Here is a 26,856-nt window from a genome sequence, read left to right as displayed (position 1 = left end):
GAGGAAAGAATACATGCCAGCCCGGGTGGCCCTGCTTCTGAGTTGCCCATCACAGCATCCTGAGGCATGAAGACTACCTCTTAAGGAATCAAACAGCTTGGAGGTTTGTAGACAATTCAGTCCGGGAAAGGACACAGGAGGTCAGTATAATGGAAAAGAAATAAAAGAAAGGAAACAAAAGCATGTTGCTCTGTCTGGTAGAAGGGAAGTAAAAGAGGAAAATTAATAGAGCCCCAGGATATTGTGGTGCATCTCTGAATCTGTGGAGTCTTGGAGTGAAAAAAATGTAATCATATATCTTTACACACTTCTTGGCAAGCAAAGGAATTATCATCTGCTTTGGTTCTTATAGTTTATGAATTAAAACATGTTTAAAGTCTGCCTTCATGTGTAATTTTTTTAATGGAGCAACAGCTGGTAATAAATAGTTTCCCTTAAGGCCTGAGGGATAACATCCACTTTTCAACATTCCTTCCTCAACTATCCTAACAAAACTCATCCTCCTAAACATAGCACTTAAATCTAATGTTGAAAGAACTTGTTCAGAAGATCAGGGCTATCCTAGGATCATTAAATACTTTGTGGTTACAGGAGCTTAATGAAGGTGAAAGAAGATTCACTGGAAGGAGTGATGAAACCCAGGAAAAGGTAGTAAAACACAATACAAAGACATCAAAAATATTTGGAAAATGGACACAACAAAGGAATTAGAATAGGCATGAGAAAAATGTAAGATAGTGCATCTGGGGAAAACAACTCAAACCAAAGATCTCATTGGCACGACTGATCTGTGGATGTATAGGGAACGAAGGAGACATTTGAGACAACACAAAATAGTGTACCTGCACATTCCCCTTTTACCATTACTGAGAATTTCTTTTTTTCCCAAAAGGGCTAAGCTGTGAATACATGTTTTTTCTATTAAAGTCTGATTCTCACTCCTCCATTTTTTAAGCACACAAAAATGTCTTATACTGCCTGTTTCACTAGACATTTCAGAATTTCAGAAACTTAGAATTTCAGAAAAGTTACTTCTCTTATTTGCAAGGTGGAAGACAAGGTGAAAACATCAAATTAATCATATCACAACAAATTTTGAAAATGTAGTAGAGAAGATCAAGTTAAACCAAGATCAAGTTAGGAGAAAATGGGATACATCTGTAAGCATATTTAATGCCACCAAGTCTGCTTGCTATTTAATTCTCTCTTACCCAATCTACCTTCCTAATTATTTTATCTTAACTCATCAATAATCCACAGGGTACCTTAAAATCTTCCCTTAAGGGTTCAGTATTTTTTTTTTTTTTTTTAAGTCATCAACTAGCAAAAGTAGGAACAAGACCTTGGGAATTAGTTCCAAAAAAAGTTTGCAAACATTTTACAGAGCGCAGGATTTTAACTTAAAATTGTAACTTACCAAACAAGTTTCTAATGAAGACAGACATCTAAGTTCCTCCTTGTTGCATTGAAATAGTATAGCAGCTTGACTATTTGAACAATGACAAGACCTCCACTCATTGGCATTTCAGTTAGCATGGACTTTTTGTCCATTTGTTCTTCCAAGTTCTGCTCCAGATTCTAAGATTTCACCTTTTATAATTGCATTTCGGTTTCAGACACAGGATTGTTAGCAAAGAAAGGTAAAATCTCTTCCACCCAGAAAACCTGAAGCAGGAACATCCTGGGTTCTAGAAATGTAATTTCTGAAGACTCGTGGGAGGTCCATAGTTTCTGCCCACATCATTAATTAGAGTCCCGCAGTATTTCTTCACCAGCTCCTTCACAAGCAGAAGAGGGTATGGATTTTCCCATCTCTATCCCTGCTTTATTGATGGCTATAATATTACACTATCTGAGAAACAAATAAATGCATAACCTGTTTGATTGGTTTACACAACACACATCTGCAGCATGACAAGCTGAGTGATTATTTATGGTATTTCCAAGATTTTGTCTGTTTTCATGGTTCTGGTCTGGGTTTTTTCTTTTCTTTCCCTCTCCCATTTAGTTACCAGTTGCTCAATTCCTTTTCAACATAATTATCTATTTTACAGCTAATACCCAATGCTACCTATTATTTTTGCAAATTTCAAATGTACAAACGCAAACCCTCTAAGTCTGTATAGCTGCCAGCTGCAAATATGCATGCAAGCCTTAGGGAGTCTGCTTTCTCAGACTGCCGTTGCCAAGTTATTTACAAATAAATGGACTAAATTAATCTCTCGTGTGACTCTTTTGAAGCAAAAGATTTGGCCCAGTGTGTTTAAAGAAAGTAATTTTACTGAAAATGTTATAGTTAAGAGTCCACAAAAGTTACACAGGAGGAATTTATTTCAATATAATTCTCACAATGTACTTCTCAGCTCTTCAACTTTTATGGTTGTTTTCCTCCCTGTTTTGGTTCAGTGGCTTCCTTTTCTAAAGAAATTGATAATAATAAAAAACTTAACCCCATCTAGTCTTAAAACTGTTAATCCTTCTGAACTTCTTCCTTGTCTTTCTCCTCCTTGCTCTGTTAAGTGATCCTCTGCATTCCACTTCTAGTTCCTTCTGGCCTAACCTGATCAGACACAATTTTCCATTTTCCAACATAATTTTCAATACAAGTAAAGACTTCATCACCACTGAAACATGGTGCCAGTACCTGTCCTACAGACAAATTTATTCTCATCTTTATGAATCTAATGGATAAAAGGTGAACAAAACCTGATCTAACTTTTACATTTTTGCTGAAGCATCAAGAGCTGACAGAAGATGATACAGTGCATGTCATTTTGCTTAAGATGTCAGGTCAAGAGACACATCCATTTTAAGAAAGAGCTGGATCAACTAGCAAATATCCAGAAGGGAACAAGAATAAAGAGATATCTAGAAAATTATTTAAGAGCAAAGACTGAAAGAGCTGATGTTAGTTCATCTAAAAAATATAGAGTGACAGAGAGATATGATATTATGTTGAATTTTGCTGAAAACATTCAGAGGTAATTTCTTCGCTTTATCTTTGAAAGAATGAACAAGAAAAAAAAAATAGCAAGGAGAATTAAGCTAAACTCTAGAAAAACCTTATTAGCAGTACGGATAGCTAAGTATTAGAATAGGTTGCCAAGGGAGGAAGTGAAATCTCCACTGCTGGATTTATTTAGGAACAAATTAGACAAACATCTTTTCATAATTATTTAAGTAGAGTTGATCCTACCATGCACAAGAGATGGCCCCTCAAGGTCCATTCCAGCTTTATTTTTATGATTCTATGTTCCTAATTCTTCAACTTGTGCTGAGATGTGTCTGGCACTCCTTCACTTGTCGTAAACAAAGGATTCTTGCTGATCCCACAGTTTCTGTCCACAAACTTATACCACTTCGGAGCTCTTCATCACCGGACCTCACAAATCTATAGATTCTTTCACAGCATTTTGCAAATACTAAGCTAAACCTTAGGATTTTGTACTAAAAGTCATGAACTTAAAATTCATTGAAATCTGGTGAGTTCATCAAATATGCTGCAGAGCCAAAAGTTTGCTCTCCAGCTTCTGTTTGTACTGTAATTAATACAAAATTGCTGTTCTCCCAGGAAGCAGTATGACATCCCACATAGAACAAGCAGTAATCTCTGATGTGCTTATGCACTTGATTCACATCACAACTTACAGACTGTGAGTACTGGCTTATACTCTGATCATCACCTATATCATAACTGGATAGAGAGTAGTGAAAAAACTGAGAAACCAGAGGTAAAATAGAGGAGTCTGTAGTCAAGTCATCAGTGAAAGAATACTTGGAAGGCAGTACTAAAGACATTGCTAAAGGCTGCATTATGGGATAGTGATGGAAGACAAAAACTGGAGTCTGCTGTCTGTGCTGCAGGTTTTTTTCATTTTATTCAATGATTCTTATCTGAGGAGCAAAATGGAATAACACCATCACCATGCTACCTCATGAAATGCATGTTGTCAGCTTACTTTTCTTCTAGGTTATTTGCACTCGACATCCTGTTTGAGCTGAGCTCAGCAGGGCTGGAGGTTTGCTGTTGCTTTTTGTTTAAGGAACTGTGCTGGAACATGAAGAAATGGATTTGAATCTTTCCATCAAACCAAGGCACACTTAACAATTCTCGTTCCAGGAACCTGACCACATTTTATTAAGCCAATGAAAAGAGCAAGGCACACTAAATTGTTCCATACAAGTATTCAGCTCACCATCAGCAATAAAAGAGAACCTAATTGCTGTGTTCCTGAATTAATGAATGTGACCCTATTCCAGACCCATGTCAGCATCTATTGCTAGGGGATACGTAACGGAAGGTCCGAAGTATACCCCTTCTTAGTATGATATTTACGGCTAGTACTGCACTCTTTTTAGTCAGAGTTAGAAATTAATCCTCTGGTGAGGTTCAGTAATTTAAACAGACCATAGGCCATGACAGGTGAAGCAATGCCCAAGAACAGAACTAAAAACAAGTTCAGGGACATTGTAAACACTGATAAGCCCATATGTCTCACTTTTCAGTCAAGTCAGGTCCAGCTAGAAGCCCCATGGGCTCATTGCGAAGCACTTAAAAACTGTTCTCAAGGAACCAACCCCATCTGTTGTTGGCAACAACTCTGTGGGTGAGTACCTAGAACTCAGGATCTTGTACCTAAGGCATCATAGGTGCAGCACAGACCTGGACACAAATATTATTTATGGTACCCTAACATGTTACAATCATTGTCACAGAGAATTTTTGTTATAAAAAATGAACTATCATCTATATGATGAAGTATTTATTCTGTATCATTCTGTTACTGCACTTTGTACAATCGTATATGGGCATTCTAAGCAATTAATGATCTGGTTTTACCTTTATAATCCTTTTCAACATTAATTATTAGAGTACTGACCAGTAAGATAGAGGTGATGATATCTTTAATGATACCTTAGTACTCAAAATTGTATCAGTTATAGTCATTTAGAAAAATATGGCTGTGAACTCCTTTGGGCTGGAAAACACTCAGGAGAAATCTAATTATCAATGCATATCTTCAGATATAGAATAATCTATGCAGTAAACTAACACAGGGAGAGGAAACTTACCTCTTCTTCCTCCAGTCCAGTTAGATCCCAAAAGTAACTCAATCTCATCTGCAAACGCTTCCACTGTTCAAGGAACATAGTAGCTTTAAAAAAAATAAAAGCATTTAAAAATTTTAAGTCCAATACACTATGGTGAATATTTATGTTACTTGAAAACCCCAACTGATACTTGAATCCCATTACGTTAGACCCCTTATAAATAAGCACTAAAAATAGCCCAAGGCCCAATTTTAAAGACAGAACACAAGCAAAGGATGGGAACAAGAATTACTGTATTTTTACAAATAAATTACAGAAACATGGGTTGCCCAAAGGCACTGGTAAATTCTTGTCAGAGAATGGAACTGAACCCATGGCTGCTGATATTCACCCCAAGAACATAATCTCTCTTAGTTTACCATGAGTCATTCTGTAATTCCTGAGTACAAAATGTGTATTGAAACAAAATCTAGTTGTAAATATTGATCTGTAACACTCTAACTGGCCAAGTGGATTTTGCTGTTTCGGTGTTCCTAATCAGTCAGAAACTGAAGATGGGTGCAGCCTGCTACTGAAATAAATCACTGATACCTCTATATAAACTAAGACCCTCAGTAATATGTAGAAAATAATGTTCTTTTGAAATATATTATAGTGATACAGTTGAATGTTTTTGTCCTGCATAGACACAGTGGTTTTGTTCTCAAGGACTGGCCAGTAGTTCAGCCTCCTGCTTTTCCTTTTCCATTAATATGAAGGAACAGATGTTGTACCGGTGTCTTCTATTTACAGTCTCCTGACCTTCCTCTCGTAATTGCTGTTTGCTCTAGATATCCCTTTGCCTAGCTGCTCATGATTTATGGACTTAAGGATTTATTAGAAATAGCACTTCTTACTCTTGACTTGCGGACATCTATTTTCACATGACTATATCAATACTAAACCTGTATATACCCATTAAAACACCCACTGTACCAATACAAGCCACTCCTATAAAGAACTGAGAGCACTGTTTTCCATTTTCTTATGCTTCACTTCACATTTTAGCTGGTGAAGAGGGGATTATTAAAAAGTCATTAGATCACAGTAGTATTTACAACACTTTGAACATCTCGTAGATAGCTCCACAAGACACAGCAGTGGAGAATTAGATCTAGCTTCCATTGACTGCACCTATACTTGGTGTAAGCTGTAAGATAGCACTGGGAAAAGTTAGACTGCTATTAAAATAACCTTACTTTTACAAAACAGAACCTATTCCAACAGTTAGCTGCAAATATTTCCTGCACATATACTCCCATAATGTAAGAAATAAATATCATTTAAACACAGGACTGGCAGTACAATGAAAGAAAATTCAGAAATTAAGCGATTAAGTTGCTAATTCTGCTCCTTCCTTACAGAGGAGAGGAAATATAAAAGCTACATTTAGCGTGTTTGAAAACTCAAGGCTTTTTAGATATTCTAAATAAAAAAAAAACCAAACATTTGGTTATTTTATAGGATGCTATTACTCATTCTATTTTTTCCTGTTATTCAAAATGTCAATTCCACATTTAGCTCTGTAAGAACTTATCTGGCTAGATGCAGTAGCTGTTCTGAAATCAGCAAGTTTGCACTGACTTACACGAGCAGAAAAAACATTCCTGATATGTTCAACTGCCTTTCTAATAAATGCACCTGACAGCTGAAATTCAGCATCCCAGAACACCAGTGACATTAAGCACAATTACCCAGACACTAGTCTGTATTTTGTAAATATGGTCATTTGCAAACAGTATAGCTGGAATCACAAAGATACTTTAAGAAGCACCAGCTCAGCTAGTAAAAGCATGATTTCTTTCAAGATATTAACCATAGTAAGTCATCTGCCTTTTACAGAATGAGCAAAGGCAAGCAGGAGGAAAGACTTCTTGTGCCAAACACCGTCACAAAATAAAGCCAGCTCAAATTACCACACTTTACTCTTTTAAGCACACAGTCGTAAGTCACACAACATGGCAGTTCCCACATCGCTGTACTATATTCTACCAAAAAGCATTCAGGCAACAAGACACTGTGAGGCAAGCTGATCAGGTGTGTGAATGAGATTTGTCATTCAGCAGGTTGAGCTCTAGACATAACCAGCACAGTCTCCTAGTAGTAAGGCAGCAAAATTTGGTGTAATGTAATACTTAATAGGCAAGCTGGGCAGAGTTAGTAAAGGATACTTTATTTCACTTTGCTGTTCTTTGTATATGACGGCTGTATTTTCTTGCTCTGACAAGCTCAGTATCATGGCCCCAAGAACAGACTTTTCCAATCTGTGGGATTTTTTTTTATTTTTTTTTGGGGGGGGGGGGCTGTTACAGCTCAAAGAATTTCGTTATTCTTACATGCCTTTTCTTTTAAAGCAATCCATATGGAAAAATTTGTTTCTTTCTATTCCTGTACAGATTCTAATTTATCTTAGTGAAAGGATGTATCATCATTTTGCTTTGTGCATTGCATTGTTGATACTAAAATATAATTGTTTAAAATATAATTGATTGTTTTCAATGAGGCTGCATGGATATGAACATTTGCATGGGGGCAAATTTATAGTACAGCTTCTCTGTCAGGAAAATTCTGTTTACCTATGAAAGAGTAAATAAACTACCATTCATACATATGCTGCTCAAACAGCTACACTGAAACTTGGACAAGGCAGCCTATTATGTGCTTCAAGGCAGCAGGTAAACTGTGACACCTTATCTGCCAGTCTAATCTGTAATTGGCAATGATCTGAAGTAGTAAAATAAGTTATTGTGAGAGTCTATAAATTCATCATCTTTTGCCATTTCTCTCAGTTACCGTGCTTACATATTCCCTAACTTCTGCTGAAGGGTTTTCCAGGAACTGGTAAAAAAAAAAATCTCTTACTTCCATGACCTGTTCTGTCTGCATGTTCCTTAAAAACCATGTGCTATCCATACCCAACACCAAGCTAACAACTAGTCATTTCTAAACCAAGCTGTAAGATTTTAATAGGGTTGCAAAATATTACACACTGATTGCTGAGGGATGGCTCTAATACAGTGATATATTTGCCCAATTTCATATTAAGAATGAAAAATTCATTTTGTGAACATTGAATAGGGAAACAAAAAATCATTTTACAGTAGCAATAACACCTTTAACGTTCACAATAAACAAGATCTAGAGTGACTGAGAGCATAGCAGCAGCAATAATACACGCAAGCACAGTACACACACCTTCCAGGGCAGAGGTGAGGCCAGAAACAATAAGAATAATACTACAATGCATTCATTAGTGTTTATGAAGTGTTTTGATATCCTCTAGCGAGACAGGGTATATTTGCCATTAAAAAACCCCAAGCTTGTTTAAATGGAATACTTTAGAACATATTATAATTAAAACGATAATAGTCCCGTTGTTCTTGGAATCCCATAAAGTTTTGATAGAATTATGTGACTAAGTTGGCCCACTTGGAAGTGCATTCTGTGCTCAAATTAAACCCTTTCAGCTGCCTGCACCATACCGATCCCCAAATACATTCTGGCCCCAAAGATTAGAAGTGCCATTAAACAAGGCAGTAGAGGGAGAAATGACCCATTTTTCTTCCCTGAACTGCCCAATTCTTCTCCATTGACTTCAAAGATTTTTGTTGACAGGGGAAAGGCCTATAATATTGCTTTCTTCAGTCTCAGCACATACAGCCCCTCACTGGCCTTCTGAGGCTTGCCAGCTTCATAAAGTCGTAGGTATCACATTCAATCTAAGAGCACGTTATTATATGTAAGGCTAGGATATGTTCTACTACTGGGCATTGCAGCTTTCGTTTGTCAGGAGTCAAAAGATTAACCACCACTGTTAACATGCAAAGTGATACTCACCCCAGAGAGCCATAAAGATGGAGAAGAAGACTGTAGCAGGGTTGTCAAACAAGTGGCTAGCTCGAGCAGTAGCACAAGCAGAGCTAAGGTTCCAGTAGTCACAGAACTTGTCACACAGGGGGCACATGGTGAAGGCATTGTGTTGGTCGCACATTTCTTTACTATGAATGACAAGTACAAAGCTCAAGCATCCTTGCCAGGATTGTGAGCAAAGGGAAGACTTGCAACATTGCTTCATGAGTAGCTGGCATACCCTGACTACGATGGTTCCCATATTGACCAACATTAAATAGCATTTTTTCTATGACTTCAAAAGAAAAAAGAACTATTCAAACTGTAATATCAATATGTTGAATATTATATCATTTGAAAGGTATACAGCTGTTTCCAGCTATCATATTGTTAAAGTAATGCTCTCTGCTATTTCAAAGAGCAGTAGAGGGTGCTGCAGATACATCTTAGCCATAAATCTCACTTAAGTTTAAACGTTAACACACAATGTTCCCACAGACAAGCACAACTCATCAACATTCATTCAGATCAAACTAAGAAAACAAACCCTAACACAGATGCCTTGTTATTCATCATTTACCTATCACTAATCATGTCCTACTGCAGTGATCCACTTTAAAAGTTGCCAATTCATTTGAGAGAATGCAGGAACTGCCACAACAAGTGGGACCAGCAGTATAAGTAATCCAGTATCTTATCTGGACCAGAGTCAGACACTGATAACAAAAGGGAAGTGTCCTTTTTCTTCACTGGGAAGCAGACATTAACATCACTGTGTGAATTTGGCAGGTTTTATTTAGTACAACACCCTCAGGGGACACAGCAAGAAACTCAATGTTTTTTTGTAACTGTCAAGGAGAATCCTGTGGATACCAAATATGCTAAGTCTGCCAGCTATTCTTCATCTTCCTTGTGCAAATAGCCTGATTTTACTAAGAATAACAAAGTAATCCAAGACTACTGGACAGTGTATTTGCATTAACTTCAGTGAGTTTTGCATGATGTCTTTCTGGGTGAGTGTGAAGATATGTGAATTCATAAAAAGCAAAGGAACATCATAAAAAAGAATTTACGATAATGCAGTAGACTCACTGAACGTTTCTGTTTCAGGAGCTGCAAAGACTGAACAGCCAAATAAATATGTGTCACTCAAAAGTCTTATCTCTTCAATGCATGTGTGTTTTCTGATGCCTACAGAGTTGTTAATGATACATCAGACATGTTAAAAGGAAATATTATCAGTAAGGATTACAAACAAAAAGCACAGTTTTACAATTTTCAAGTAACAAATTATTGATCACAGAAAGCTTACCTAGGAATGTCACTCTCAATGGTTATGCATCCGTAAAGAAATACAACAATCCCGACTACTGAAGATGGAATGAGGAATTCTGTATATAAACCCAGCCATGCAAAATAAAGTCCTATCTTTTCTCCAAAATACTTTCTGAAAAAGAAAAGAGGAAAAAAAAAAACCAACCAAATAAAAATATGTTGTCAAGGTTATAATTTTCAAATGTGTTTTACAATTTCTTACCAATCCCTTAAAGTTAAAATACTGATTTTCAAAGACATGGATGAAAATCCTGAGTATCTTGAAGTAAAACGAAGGGGGTCATTTGGGCAGTTTGATGTTCTTCATTCTGAGAAGTTAAAGAAGTCCTGTAACATTATAATACGTACTCAATATCTGCTCAGGGAAGACTGCAGCTTTTCCGTCTCTTAAATGAAGTCAGTGAAATACCCCTCGCTCCCATCAAGAGTAGCAGGATTTCAACCAAATATTTATCAGGAAACACTGGAAAGTATTTGCTCTCTGAAAAGTATCTAGATATGCCATCATTCTTTGCCTCTGTAGTCCTCCTGGATTCAATTGCTGAGAGTCATGGAAATGACATCTGTGGGAACATGCTAACACCCTCTGATATCTTAAAAGACTACTGATCTTGAATTGCTGTTAAAGAAGGAAGGTTTACTTGCACACTTAACACTGGCTTTTAAAAAAAAATATTTTTGACAAATTAACAGTCTCTGAACAGCTGGTTTGAAAAAACAGTTTCTGCTCTGAGGAAGAGTTCACTGTAGATGTTGATAAATATGTGCTAGTACTTATGAATCACACTGCAAGAAGTAAGCTAAACATAGATGAAACTCACTGATCACTCCAAAGTACTGTTAGGAGTGATTACAAATTCTGAAAAACACCAAGAGCTTCAGAGAGCTCAAGAACTCACCATAACTAAAATGAGACCAAATTTAGATAGAAAACAACACAGAAACATTTCACAAGCCAGAGAATAAGGTGGAGAAATGCTGGGCAGAAAGCAGCTTTGGAGAGAGCACTCAGGGCACGACACTGCGTTTGAATCAGTGAGACATTCACACTGTGGTGGCAGAAAGAACAAAAATTTCAAGATAACATGTCTAATAAACAAAAGGCAAGACTTGCTTCTCATAAAGGCAGAGTGCAATCCCACTTTGAGATTGATGCTGAACTCACTCACACTAGGAAAGTTACACCCAAGTTTAGTACCCCGGATTAATTTTTTTCCTAATGGAAATGGTTAAATGAGATTTTTGGAGGCCCAGGATTTCTTTTAACAGATACAGTTCAATTCTGACAGAACTTAATGACAAACCTGTATGCCTGTAAAGCTGAGTCCTTTCAGCGGCACAAGCAAAACTGGAATTTTTACTCCAGAATCTAGGTCTCAGGGCCAGGCTGCTCCTGCCACAGGAGAGACAGGGGCAGGAGTGCGACCAGGGCGGAGAGCCATGGGACACGCTGACGAGCCTCCACAGTCATTTCCAGCTCAGATGAAAGGAGTAAGGGTAGCAACACTGACAGGAGGTTTATTATTACAGTTCCTACTGTTCTTACACCATCACAGCTGCAGCTAACTTCACGTTCCTGGGCTCTCACATAGGGAAGCGGGCAGTGCCGTCATGCCTACTGCAGTGTTGCCTTACCTGAGTGCCTATATTTGCTTATATCTAACCAACATCACTCATCCTTTTAGAAAGGGCATGTGTAATCATCAAAGGGAAAAGAGAACAAAAGCACTCTAAGGTGATACACAGACAACATTATCATCTGTATAAGGGGATGCCATAACCTGGAGAACAAGCCCAAAAGCAGGGAAATTTTCAGGAATCTTCTAGGAAAGGAGTACAGCCCTACAACCGATACTTGCAAGGCTATCACAAGCAACACTGCGTGAAGTATCAAACAACGCAGGTGGAATCATGATAGGATGACTCAAATGGCAATAACTTCATCAGCTGTATAATTCTTTTATTGTTTTGGAAAGACAATTTGCAGAAGTCAGAATGGGAATACTATCTGCAGTATCCAGTCTTTAAACAGCATATATCAGCTTAGTAGCTCTTCATAACATTCGCACCACTATATGGTTTTTATGCACCATGGGACAACAGATTATCACTAGTGCACAGAAAATAAGGAAATATGATATTATATGATACACTATAGTTTATAAAATGATAAAGGTAAATATCTATGATGCAAATATAATCTGGATACTGTGGGACTACCCTGTAACTTAGCAAATGCCAGGTAATTTTGGAGGTAATTTTTAGGAGGTAGTTTTTCTTTATTTTCACATTTTTTGGTTTTGTTTTTTGTTTTTATTTAATATGAAATGAGGGAGGAAATACTTGATTAAAATATAGAAATAATCAGATGGCCTATAGCTTTTCTTCAAGCCTTCTATGTGAGTCTGCATACAGCAGCAATGGTCTTGGAGCAGCACAGAATAGAGGGAGAAGACGACTTAATTTGCTCTCAGGTTTCCTCCTGACTGGAAAGTGGCACACCTTGTGTTTGACAGTAAGGCAAACATCACTGAACACATCCTAACAACATGGAACAGGGAGGAAAGGGGAATTATTCTGATTTTCTGTCTTCTTACAGCTTCCTTATTGGTAGAATTGAGCAACATGCAGAGCTAAAGAGCTCCAAATAGGTCAAAGCAGACATGAAAAATAGTCCACAATCTGAGCTGTTCTAAACTGTCCATTGTTTTGATAAAAGGCCACAAATCAGCACAGAAAGTGTTCAAATCCCAGAAGCATGAGAGTGAAGAGCAGCTGACCAGGGTCAATGAAGTTGAAGCCTATATCTTATGAGGCTTTGTCTAGAATTTTTAAGCCTTCCAGCAATAGATGTGATCTGTAACCTACAAAGCAAAGGGTTACTACTTGCATCCATGCCACCAGAAAGTGAGAAGAGGTCAACAATGTTCTGGCAGTATGGAAAAAAAACAGTTGCCAAGAAGAAAACTACAATGTTCTGTGGCTTAACTGTTATGAAAAAGAAAAATAATTAAGACTGTTGTGCCCAAGTTCACCAATGTGCCAGAATATGAAATGATCTAAGAAGCAGCAATAACTGCTTGGAAGCATGATGATAAATGTAAATCTGTGTTTATCAAGCTAGAAACACACAGGACATGGACATGTCCTTCCTTTCTCGACATGTCCCAGAAACTGTCCTCCCAGTGCTCTGAATAGGAGTCAAACCTCTGAAAACACCTGTGACCACCTGTGATAAAAACTACTGCCTCCACAGCTGGATGCAGTGGGTTTTGGCTGAGACCTTAAGAATACCATGAGGTGAGTTTCTTTCTAGCATCCAACTAAAAATCTCTTAAACAAAGGCACACTGGCATAGTTTTGCAAAGTTTGAAAGCATTCCACTCCTACTCAAGTCAACAGTTACATGTTAGCAAACTGCAATGCTATTTCATTTTGAAAGCAGAATAAGGTTTCTCAAATGAGGACATACTAGCCCCTCTACATTCTCACACTAAAAGGAAAAAAAATCTTGGATTGATTGTAGTGAAGAGAGAAAAATAAAGTCTTCTTCAAGGGTAGAGTAAGATGTATGTAAAGAAAATGAATTTTTAGAAGTTTTTGTATATTCACACCAAGAACTTGGCATTTCTCTCATTTACATTGGGATAAAACCAGTCTTACTTTATTATACTCAAGCAATTACCCATGATTTATGCTGGCATAGAAAAAGAGAAATGAGATGAGAATTTTTCTCTCCCTCAGTAGCTAACTCACATCCAGTTCACGTATATCCAGACAAAGCTAAGGACTAATGCTTTCCAAAGTATGCTCATGGATGGCTCACTGCAGAGTGCCACAAAAAAAAGTATGCCCTCTGCGTTGTATGAGCTTTATTTCCTCTGTATTATTATTAGCTGTATTCTAATGTAAAGAAATGTCCCTTTATATACACATATGCAATGAGGACAGCAGTTCTCATCCAATGCAAAGGGCAAATGGCTTTGATAATGAGCATGTACTGCTCCTACCAGAAGCAGCAGCCAAGCATTTTGTTCTGTGGGTTGTTACAATATAAGGCAAAATTTTATGCCTTTCACTTTGGAAGACCTTTTGAATGCTAGTAAAATGGCCACCTACCAAGCACTAAGTTCCCTTGAGTAAGAATCATGTCTTTAAGGAGACATTTGTCAAAGTCATCCGTAATTCCTTCCAAAACTGAACAAAACTTGGAGATCAAGCAAAAGATCAGAAACAGCATTTAAAAACTGCAGCAACAACCGCGACCTGTAGAAAGTGTGTCCCCTCTCACGGCACAGTTAGAATAAAAAGGACTGAGAAGGACACAGTGAAAAAGTTTATTCAGTTCCCTCTGCTTAGCCCGTATAACACTTGAACCAGACATCTGCAGTGCACTTCTGTCTGTCTGGCTGCCAAACCAACATCAAAAAGAGTAACTGATAATTAAACTCTATGCTCTCATGTTGGTCACAGTGCTCCCGTGCCAAGCTGTGTGATTTATAAATAGGCTAAGAGTTGGGGCAGGGGGTGGAAAGAAAGAAGGAGAAAAACCCTTCGGTTTTAACTTTGTGAAAACAAGTGTGGGATACCTGGAATGTGGATAAAGCATGTGGCGTGTGATACACGCTGGAAAGAACTCTGGAGTCATTCAGGAACAAAGTTAAAAAAGCAAGGAAAAGATGCTGTGGACACTGAGTCACCTAACTGGGAAATCTGTTCAGAACTCTTCAGTATTTTAATTTCCATACCCCGTTCTAGGCCAGCTGTTATTTCATGTTTGCCACAATTCATTTCACCACCCCTACAGTGATGGAATAGTTTCTATGCAAAACTAAACTGATTTACAGCTACTTATTGGGTAGGCTTTTCTCTGTGCAAATGGTCAAACTAGTTACATCTATTACTTATGCCTTCAAAATAAAGCTATTCACACAGATTGTGGGCAAGATTCTGGTGTTTCAACTGCTGGGAGAAAGGACAAGCAGTCCTCTCAAAGCACAGTTTCATGTCAGAACATCTCTGCTACCAGAGCCAGTTCAAAAACTTTCTTCCCTCCCCATATTCCAGGCCAGGCGCACGTTCCCTTTGTGACCCACGGCAAGGCAGCTCGCCGTGTAAGCCTGTGAACAGCTGTGACAGACCAGCACAAAAAATGACAACTTCTTGCAGAGGGTCAGGAACACAATTAATTCCTTCATAGAGCTTTGTCAACAGAAGAAAATGTACCTTTAAACTGAAGGTAGAACAACGACTAGCCTTACAAACACAGAAGCAATTTGTAGCACGTATTAAGATCAGAACAGAGATTTTTCCTTGTTTCTGAGACAATAGGTCCCATCAAATCGAAGTGCCCATCTCAAAACAGTAAAGCTATTTCAGAAAAACTGCTGAAGTACAGAAAAAGCCCAGTCACTCTAACAGAATCAGGAAGAAGACATAATATACTTCTATATCCCACCATTTCACTCCAGGTAGAGTTGCTTACGTCAAAAATTTTCTGGATTTGTCATTTTGTCTTCACTTGAAAATTTTCTCAGGACAGGATTCAAGCATTTATTATAACCATCTGGGACACCTGGGGGGAATTACCGCTCAGCAGCGGCACTGAGGCTGCTGTGCATCCAGAGATCCTAGAGATTTCTACCATGTTTGTGCCTGACAGCATATATGCACATATTCTGTCCAGACAGTCCTAAGAAGAAATGTGTCAGTGCTAGATCCAGATATACAGAGAGTACACCAAATGGAGCAACATGGAAACCAAGAAAGGCTCCTGGCAGAAGACAACTCCCCTTGGAACAATTTGTCAAGAGTCTGAAAAAAAAAATTATTAAAATTTTAAGAGGGCAAAAAACCCACAACTACAGAACCTCAGATAAACTACAATGCAGCTGAGTCTGAGGCAGGAAGGAAAAAGCCCATTAGAAAGGGCAACTGGTTCTGCATACAGAAAACAAAGAAAAAAGCCTCTGTCCAAGGTAAGGGCACATGGCTTTCCCTAAACTGGATATAAAGATAAAGGTTATCTGATAAGCCCATGCAAGAACCCTAAAATAAACCCTAAATGCTGAAAGCTAGCTCTAATGTTCATGTTTGTTTCCACATCTGCAAATGTCCTTCATTCACTTTGGAACACTTGGTACCAGACCAGTCAGACCTGGAAACAAGTTCAGAGGCACAGCCTGCTTTTGTTTTCTATAAAAGACTTCATACCCTGTGTATTTTCTCTAACAAGTGATGCACCGAGTCATCTACAGTGCTTCTGACCAAAAGCATTCACCAAAAACCAACACAGAAACTACAAATCTGACTCCTTTTTTCCTGCAAGTAGAACAAAGCAAGATGCCACAAGAGCCATTTAATCAAGCACCTTTAGTTAAAGTTCTTATTTGGAAATATTAGTTAACAAGCATCTGCTATGTCCTCAAATGGTACCTGAAGCCAGAGCTAAACCTGCCTAAATTACAGATTATTCCAGCCACAGATACTTTTTCTTCCAAGGCACTGTGAAATATTACTTGTGATCCGTTACAGAACAAGAAACCAAACCAAACCAAACCAAACCAAACAAACAAAACCAAAAAAAACCCCACTGTCAAAATACTGCAACTCCTTAGTGAACAGAAATTTTGGAATTCACAAAGATGTAAACCAATGTTTTTCCCTAGTCTCTTGGCTCTTAGGAAATGAGTCCTATCCAATACAGTAACAGGGTGCTGTTTAGGGAGATGATGACGTGTGTGGAGGAAGAGAATATTCAAGTTCTCGAATTCTAATGCATAAAAAAAAAAGGAAAAATATCTAGAATAAAACCCACAGAATTTGTATATTAACTGCAATTTAAAACAGCAAAAAATCAAACCTTACCCCATAAAGGAACAAAACCAGGACAAGCCACTCACTGACCTTCAGAGATGCACAAACCCTATTGCTTCAATTTCAAGAAATTGTCAGAATGCAACTGAAAGGGCATACTTTGTGGTGATGGATTATAAAATGAAAAAAGCCTTTAATTAGTGATTGTAATGCAAAGAACAGCAGAGGCATAATAAGGAGACAAGTAATGTGACTGAGAGAGAAATTAAGGCTGACTACCTACCAGCTGTATAAGCAAGCAACGTGGTGCTGGTTAGTCAAAAGCACTGTAACTGCATTCTCCCCTCTGTTGTGGGAGAATATGAAGCTTCAATGCTTCTACAGAGCATTTTTTTCATTTCTGCATGGTCTTTGTAAAGTGTTCAGATCCCCCCAGTTAAAGAAAACTCTTATCAGAGAGCTAGATAGAAATGTGATAGAATGTGATTTGCAGGAACGTAAAAATAATAATGTACTCATACATAGATAACACCTTAGGTGCAGTAATAGCTGTCCTTAACCTTATGTAGTGTTTGAAAGTATTAAGTGCCTGATGACATTATTCTGTTGATGTCTGGATTTGCCTGTCATGTTCTTTGCCTACAAAAGTTCTACGTGTCTCTGAGGCTGCAGCAGCCACAGCACGTCTTGCTAAAGAGAGAGACATTTTCAGCAAGAGTAGTAATGCAGTGTTTGTCCTGTCACTTTTAAGAACTCATGCATAAGACAATCCACGTACACAGAAGTGTCTGTCTTGAGCTTGCTTTCTTTTATTCTCTAGCATACTTTAGCATTCAAAAATGTCAGTAACCCTCCAAACCTGGCAAATTAAAAATCCACAGCAGGTAGCCTGGATGCCTGAGGCTGTCAATACTAATGCAAGTCAATAGAGGTTGCCTATGAGGAAGGCAGTACAGTTCCAATCCATAAACACCTCAGCACACCAAGTGAACCTCTAATTAAGAAACAAGTAATTCATTCGGGTTTGCATATCACATTTTATCTCATAATAAACTCTACAAGCTCCTACAAATAAGGAGTAACCTATTTAATATGATAGAGTGAATCAGCCTTTTTTTTAGACTGGCAGGGAGGTTACCTAGTCCTTTTCTTCCTATTTTTAAATACCTAGTATTACTTCTTTTTCTGGGTTCCCTTAATTTGCAAATTAGATGTTTCCCCATGTTTTTGCTTTGAACAAATGTGAGGTCACTGATATGTATCACTTACCTAATCTTCAGTTTTCACAAGATGATTTGCACAATTTTCATCATCTAAATTAACAGTTTGAAGCTGAAGTACTGACTTCTTTTCATAAATAATTGATTTATAATAACTAATATTTCATGAAAACTCTCTTGCTTTTCAAATTATTATAGTTAAGTGTTACTACAGAATCTGGATTAATTTCGTCTATTTGCTTTAATAGGTACTTGTAAATACTTGCACCGTACGTATTACTGCTGTCAGATAGACACCATCTAGTGGCTAATAAACAGATGTGTAATTTCCAATAAAAGACAAGTATAATCAATCCTTTTTTAGTCACAGTATTACTGCACACCTTGAGACAGCAAGGCTTGCCCCTTGTCATTTTTAGACAATAAGAGAGTTACAGAAATTTCTTGTTTAACTAAAATTTAAACTGCTAGTCCTCAGATTTCCGAGACTGTGACAAATGGAAAGGCAAACAGAACACATTCAAATGCATCCTGCAAGTTAAAAGCATGCAAGATGTTTCATTATCTTCCAGGCCTTCAGGATTCCCCGGTCCCAGACATCGGGGGGAAGGCTGGAGCAAGGTAAGTATAGCCTTGGTGGAAGAGGATCGGGTCAGGGTATACTTAAGCAAATTGGACAATTGGACAAGTCCATGGGCCCTGATGAGATGCACCCACAAGTGCTGAGGGAGCTGGCAGATGGCGTTGTAAGGCCACTCTCAATAATCTTTGATCCATGATGGCAACTAGGAGAAGTGCCCGAAGACTGGAGGAAAATAAATGTCACCACATAGTCAAGAAGGACAAGAAGGAGAACCTAGAGAACTACAGGCCAATCTGCCTCACTTTAGTCCCAGGGAAGATGATAGAGCAGCTAATCCTGGAAACCATTTCCAGACATATTATAAACGAGAAAATCATTAGGACTAGTCAGCATAGCTTTACCAAGGGGAAGTCATGCTTGACCAACTTGATAAACTCCTATGATGAAGTGACCAGCCTGATAGATGAGGGGAGAATAGTGAATATTGTCTATTTGGACTTCAGTAAGGGTTTTGACACTGTCTCCCATAAGATCCTCATAGAGCAGCTGTTGATGTATGGGCTGGATGAGCAGCCAGAGAGGGGCATTGGAAACTGGCTGAATGGCCAGGCCAGAGGGTCGGGGTCAGTGGCACAAAGTCTAGCTGGAAGCCAGTAACTGGCAGTGTACCCCAGGGGTCAATACTGGGTCCAGTCCTGTTCAATATCTTTGTTAATGATCTGTGGCAGAGCATACCCTCAGCAAGCTTGCAGATGACAAAAAACTGGCAGGAGTGGCTGATATGCCAGGGGGTCATGCTGCCACCCAGAGGGACCTAAACAGGCTGCGGAAAGGAGCTGTTAGGAATGTCATGAAGCTCAGCAAAGCGGAGTGCAAAGTCCTGCACCTGGGGAAGAAAAACCGCATGCAGCAATGTTTGTTGGGGGCCATCCAGCTGGAAAGCAGCTTGGCAGCAAAAAAACAAAACAAAAAAAAAAAAACAAAACCACAACTGAGAGCTGAGAGGCTTGGTGCCCACCAGATTGAACAAGAGCCAGCAATGTGCCCTCGCTGCGGGGAAGGTGAATGGTATCCTCGGCTGCTTGACACAAGGTATTGCCAGCAGGGCAAGGGAGGTGATCCTTCCCCTCTGCTCAGCACTGGCAAGGCCACGGTGGGAGTACTGTGTCCAGTACTGGGCTCCTCAGCACAAGAAGGACATGCATAAACCAGAGACAGTCTAGTGAAGGGGCACAAGGATGATTAAGGGACTGGAGCACCTCACATATGAGGAAAAGTTGAGAGAGCTAATACTGTTTTGTCTGGAGAAGAGAAGGCTCAAGAAGGATCCTATTAATGTATGTAAATAGCTCAAGGGACAGTGCAATGAGGACAGAGCCAGGCTCTTCTATGTTATGGCCAGTGACAGGACAAGAGGCAAAGGGCACAAACAGAAAAACAGGAGGCTCCCTCTGAACATCAAGAAATCCTTCTTTACTGAGCATGTGACTGAGCACTGCTGGAACAAGTTGTCCAGGGAAGTTGTGGAGTCTCCCTTCTTAGAAATATTCAAAAAGCATCTAGTCTCAGTCCTGGGAAACTGCCTCTAGACAGCCCTGTGAGCAGGGGTTTGGACCAGATGACCTCCCGAGGTCCCTGCCAACCTCAACCATTCTTCGATTCTGTGATCTCTGAGCACTTCAATTGCAGCTATTCCACCAAGACAGCAATGCACAACAGCAATAATCACCTGCTCAATATGGCATTAAAATGTTGATTTTTCTGCTCCAGTCTGTACTGACTGTGGAAGTCCAGAGATTTACCATGTTGGAAAACTTCTTTATGTGGGTATTTTCTGGGGATAGTTGTTACATGGCGCCCAGTTCTTAATCTCTGCCCTTGTCATCTTGGTTTTGTCCACTGTCAGAGACAGGTTACTGGATCAGACAAAGCTATGGTCTGTCCTAATGTAACTTACGTGCAGAGAGAGATAGGATCCTCATGCAAAGCATCTTATTATTCAGGTATACCTTTAAATCAGATGACAAATGTTGGTCTTAATCCCTGATCAGTGCTCAAGGAGTTAGAAAAGGACTTCCTCTCACCCCAGCATGTCATAGCCAGAAATTTCTACAGTGTTTAAGAAGTCAAGTGCAGTTTTACAAGAAAAATAACAGAACTAACCACCCAAATGCAGCAATGTTTTCTATTCCCTGCTGCAGTTACTAGCCATACGCACCTCTAGATGCCTACAAATATTTGTATGCTTGTACATAAGAATGTGCAGGACTTGCTCTTTTCTTTCCAAATCTGGCTTCCACTTCTGGCTTTTGCATCTCCAGTTTAAAAGAACTTTAATTTCCTATCAAAAAACACTAATATCATCTCCAAAGATACTTGTTGGATTGGGAATAATTCAATGGACTCAAGTCCATTAAGAAATATGTTTCTGGCTATGAAGTTCAAGGATCATACAGGCACTATGGAACTTAGCCTGTCTGTTCTGCACACAGATAAAAATGAACTCTAGCTGCCTACAAAACTACACAATCCAAGGTGGGGAGGATGGTGGCGGTTGGGGTGGGGGGTGTTGGGGGGGAGGGTGGGCACCAAAAATCTTTATAACTTCAGTCTTCAGAGCCTTGGGTTTGCGTAAGTCCTGATGCAAATATGCATATCCTTTGCTGGATGTAGCTTTTGAAAAGCCCACCAAAGGAGTGAGGAATCTGGATGGTAATGAGGATTTAGTTCTCAGACAGTGACCTGAAGCCTGGGAATTATGTTTATCAGAAAGCAGGGATCTGGTTTTCCTCACCACTGCAATACAAGCCTACTACTGGTTTAAAATTCTCTCTCTCATACAAGCACCAATAAATAAGGCCAAGCTCTTGCCAAAACAGAGAGAGAGAGAGACACTTCCTACAGGACTGTCAAAGTATATGAAATGCAGAGCTGTAAGTAAATCATCTCACTCCAGTCACAGGCCTGCATCCAGCAAAATAATTCAATACAAATTCTTCAGTGATTTATGCACCACGAGCAAAAACCCTCTGCTTTGCAATAAACACAGGCTGGAGCACTCATGTAAGCCCTGTGATGAGAAGTTGCAGGCATGGAAGGGAAACTCCCTACAACTTCAGATGAAAAACGCTGTCCTAGCATCGAGCATCGGATATGCAGTCCATTTAATGGATGTATGGCATGATACAAAAGTCAACTTTTAAATAAACTGGGGTCATGAGGGGTAATGAGGTCACATAGACACTGGAAAGGTGAAAGAATTGCAGTGATGGAGAAAACATTCCTTTCTCAACAGCTAGACCATGCTCCCGGGTCCCACCTGCTTCTGGCTCCCTCCAGGAAGATCTCTGCTGTAAAAACTGGAACAAAGGACAACATCAAGGCTGAGTGGATGCTGGAATAGTACTTCCCACTGTACCTAGTGCTTTAATGATGATGAACTGTAAGTTGAATGTGCCCCATGTTGGGAATGAATATTTGTTGTAGAGTTCCTTGGAACTATAAAAAGATGTTGGACTCCAAGTGTAAAAGGGTTATAGCAAGAAGATATGTTCAGATTATTGCCTCAGGCACGTTCTCAGCAGAGGTTTGGAAGGAAGCTATATGGACTACTGCCAAAGTTACTGGTGGAGCTCATGGGCATTTTTCTACTTAAATGCTATGTTTGTTCGATTACTGCATTTTCCCAGGCTTAAAGCTGCTTTTTCTTTTTCCTAAAAAAGAAGTCATTGCATATAGCTTCAGCATCTTGTGAATGTTGAAGATATGCCTGCTAAAGACAGTCAGAGAAAAACTGCATAGTGTTCCCATATTTCTGTGTGGGAACTGAGTCATTTAGTGATTTACCAAGAACTGGTTTTTACTGTCGTTACCCACCTGGCATAAGGGGACCCTCTCCGGGATTCCATGAATCACTGTTCTCAGAAGAATAATTCACTAGACTAAGGGGGAAAGCACAACACTTTCAACCCACTGACCACTAATATCCAGAAAGAAAGTAAACTCCCTCCTCCCTCAAAATGAAAGGGAACCCCGAAAAACGAGGAGCACCCCACTGACACACAGTACAGAAATGGGGCTATGAAAGGAAAGAATCAGTGGGTAAGCCTGAAACGTAATTGGTTTCCACTGAAAGGGCATTTCTCTTAAAAAAGGAATCAAACTGTCAGGTAGAGGAACGTTCCTCGTTGTAATAGTGTACAGACCCCACGCCGTACGTGAAGTCTTAGAAGGTAGTAAATAACCACCTGACTTAGTAGGTGCTTTAGCAGAGAGAAAAGTTTATAACATCACTATTCTCCAAGCATCAGGAACTGGATATTACCCTGCACATCTTCCATGGTGGAGTTTTCTCTCTGCAGCCCTATGGAAGCTGGTGATCATCAGGTGAGCCCTGCAGAGGGAGGGTATGAAGGGAGCTCACTGCTCTCAGCTGGCTGTACATGGGAGGCAGCCCTCACCATTCCTGCTCTGGAACCTGGCTTTCAAAAAAGATATAGGTGTGGGTTGTGACTGTGGGAAGTGTAAGTGACCTGCTGGGTCAGCCAGCCCACCACAGTGTGGGGCACTGTACATATATCTCTCCTAAAATATTAGTCTGGACTGATTAGGTTTAGCTCTAAGGCAAGCATTAGAGTGGGTTGTTCAGTCCCTGTGAGATAACCACATATTACACGGTTGTTTTCTGCCACAGTGGTTACACTGCATAAAAAATAAAGATCAGATGTTTGATTAGGTTAATTCACAAGAACAGAAGAGTGACAAGGAAGCAGAGGAATTAAAACATACAGGAGAATCTGCATTTTGAGGACCACTAACCCCAAAGTCTGCATAAACAATGATTGAAGAACAATTGAGCATACCTCTGGAATTAGGAAGGGCACTGCCAACCTTTATTTTCAAGTTCTGAGAGCTCTAGACAGTATGTGGAGACAAGTGTTCTCTCTCAGGAGATGAAAATGTGGCTACAAAGCACAGTAATGAAAGAAGCAGCTATTTGCTAATGTATTAAGTGGTTAGATGGCCACAGTTAGGGGAATGCTATACCAGAAATGGATCATAACTACACTTTTTCTAAGGAAGAAATGCTTTTCTCTAAAGTCAGTAAAAACACCATTTCAGCAGAACGCCCCTTTTCTTATTTTAGAGCTCCTTTAAAACTACCCTATCCAAGTAGGGTAAACAGATATACCCATTTTTGGGTTTTGTTTTGAAGATTAATGAAAGAAGAAAAAAGGTAAAAAGGCAAACCAGTAATAACACTTCTGGGTCCTGACTGCTTTCACTGTATGCTGCACCACACAGGTCCCAAGGCACTGAAAGTGAAGACAACAGTAGCCAGAGCTGAAACAATCAAACTTCTGAACATCATAGATCTGTCATTGTTTTAAAAACTGCCTGGAAGAGAAAGCTACAGGCTGCTGTTCTTTAGGAAGACAACATTCAAATCCAGGAGCAGGGGGGAACTGGTGACTGTTCAGTCAAGAGCAGGTTCAACACGGGCACACTGCAACGAGGGGCCAGAATTCATCACACATGAAGTTGAAACAATTTTCCATACCAAATAAAAACATAGTTAAAAATAGGAAGGAGGAGATATATTAGGCAGACAGTTTGAGTAACAGAAACTCCCAAGTTTTGATTTACATGCTATACACTATAAATAATATTCTGGTTAACACACTTTTCCACCTACTACTGCAAAAAGAGTTATTGTGCACACAGTTTTAATCTTTCCATTGTCTTCCCAGTTTTAGGCTTTACAGCAAGATAAGCATATGCGGGCACATGGAGCTTTGAAAGTAATCATGCTATACATAATGTAGCCTGTTATTAAAAAGTTAGGTGAGGTCCTAGCAACAGGAAATATAAATAGAAACATGAAAAATGAGATGGGTTAGAAGGAGCTGATGACTTGACCTAGGACCTTTTAGAGCACTGATATTAAAATAAACTCCACCACAATTAAAAATGAGGTGTCTACTTGACTTCCCTAGAGTGAAATAATCTTATATTAGTAACAAGATAACAAAAGGGGACCTCCCCTTTATGATGATAGTCCCATATCCAGAATTCCAGTTCATACATCAGTTCCCATCTGCAGGTGCTTCAAGATGTCCATTAAGAAGACAACTTGCCTATTTTCCAGGACTCTGTCTAAGAAGGATAACCACCTCTTTTTTATATCAGTAACCTTAGCATAGTTACTTAATCTGTCATTTAGAACTCCTAAGTGATAAAGGTTGCATTCAACCAAAAATATAATATTTATAAATTCTATTGTATTTCTTATACTCACTGTATTTTTTCTTGACTTGCTATAACTGATTAGAGGTGTACTGCTAAAAGACAAGAGGTAATGGCTGCAAGTTGTACCAAGAAATATTTGGTCTTGACAAGAGAAAAATGCCTTCCCCCTGAGAGTGGTGCAGTGCCAGAAAGGTTGCCCAGAGAAGCTGTGTGACCTCCATCCTGAGATTTCAAAACTCATTAGCAATTTAATCTGGCTTTCAAGTCAGCCCTGCTTTGAGCAGAGGGTCGGTCTAAAGACAGCCTATTAATTCTAGAATCACATTGTTAAAACTTTGATTAACATACTATAACATTTATTTAAAAAATCATTAAACCTATGTTCTTTATGCAGGTTCATAAAACTCCTAAGAAGCACTCTCCCATCTCTGAATCAACAATAGTATTACCCCTTAGGAAACTAATAAATGCATTAACTGCAGAAGTTGATAAAACTGAGGTTTAACTCATCTTCATTTGAGAAAAGAACATCAGCAAAATGGAAAAGAATCACTGAACCACAGATGTTTTTACAGCACCTTTTATATTACATTACAAGGTTTGAGAGAAACTACTTTGATAAGTGCATTCCTACGAGAAAGCTACACCAGAGAAATTCCTCTCTAGTATAAAGCAATACTTAAATTAGAATAAAAAAAAAAGTATATTATAACAGACTGACCTCTAGAGCCTTGCATGTCCTAGAACTGAAGCTTTCATTCTCTAGTTGTTAATATATCACCCATGCATTCCAAGCCTAAGGGTGACTGAAAAGAGGAGGTAAATGGTTTTTAGTACTTTCTAGCCTAGGATATCTGTTAACAAAAAATTTTTAATTTCCCTCTCAAAAAATGTTTATCATCCTCTTCATCTGAGTTGGAAATAGGCACATATGAAAGGTAAAAATGGAATTTGTATGGCTATTTTTGCAAATTCATATGCTTTTGAAAATAAAGCATTGCATCAGCCAGGCTTTGTTTTAAGCAACGTTAATTAATATCTGGATGAGCACTGAGAGATACGGTATTACATACATTTTACAAATCAACCCTCAGTACACACGCTGTACTATCTGCATGAGCTGCACTATATATTACCTTAAAGTTTTGAAGTGAAATTGTTTGGCTGTAGAATAGAAATTTGTAACACCCACCATGTTCTCATTTGACTAAATCCTCCTCACTCACAACTGCATTTCCTAATTTACAAAAGAAATTAGCTTTTCCCTATAGCCCAAAGAGGTGCATTAAAGCCAGAGCAGAATACACAGAGGTGTAAGACACAGAGGTGAAGGGAACTCTCAGCAAATATCGTAATGGGCCTTCATTTGGGTTTGTGTTATAAATTACTTGAAAATATTCTAAGACTGATTATGAAGTTTGGTGCTCACTCAGGATATCAGACCTTAGAGAAGAGACCTCAGAGAATCCCCCGTGCCAAGACTTGAGCATAACACATATGTGGTCCCTAGCTCAGGCGTGCAATCACTTGGGAACTGGCAACAACTGCAATGGCCAGAAGTACAGCTGAGGCACCACGAATGATTTCTAATAATTCCACAGTGCCATACCGACTCTGCTAGCGTAGATATTTTGGTTAAAGAATGATTTTCAATGTGCATTCTTAATGAATAAAGGTGAAAACAGGAATAGTTAAAAAGATTTACACTGTTGT

General features: G+C 39.0%; 1 protein-coding gene across 2 annotated transcripts in view; it reads right to left on the bottom strand.

The window, feature by feature from the left end:
- Positions 1-26,856, bottom strand: part of ANO2 (anoctamin 2) — a 192,231-nt gene that overhangs the window by 107,550 nt on the left and 57,825 nt on the right. For both annotated transcript variants that reach the window (XM_037390413.1, XM_037390414.1), the window contains 3 exons: positions 10,253-10,387; positions 8,929-9,089; positions 5,074-5,156 (listed from right to left, as the gene is read on the bottom strand). In XM_037390413.1, the coding sequence (XP_037246310.1) occupies positions 5,074-5,156; positions 8,929-9,089; positions 10,253-10,387 (379 nt within the window). The remainder of the gene's footprint in view (positions 1-5,073; positions 5,157-8,928; positions 9,090-10,252; positions 10,388-26,856) is intronic.

The sequence above is a fragment of the Falco rusticolus genome, chromosome 5, assembly GCF_015220075.1.
Source record: "Falco rusticolus isolate bFalRus1 chromosome 5, bFalRus1.pri, whole genome shotgun sequence".
In the NCBI taxonomy this organism is placed as follows: domain Eukaryota; kingdom Metazoa; phylum Chordata; class Aves; order Falconiformes; family Falconidae; genus Falco; species Falco rusticolus.
This window is presented reverse-complemented; position numbering and strand designations above follow the sequence as displayed.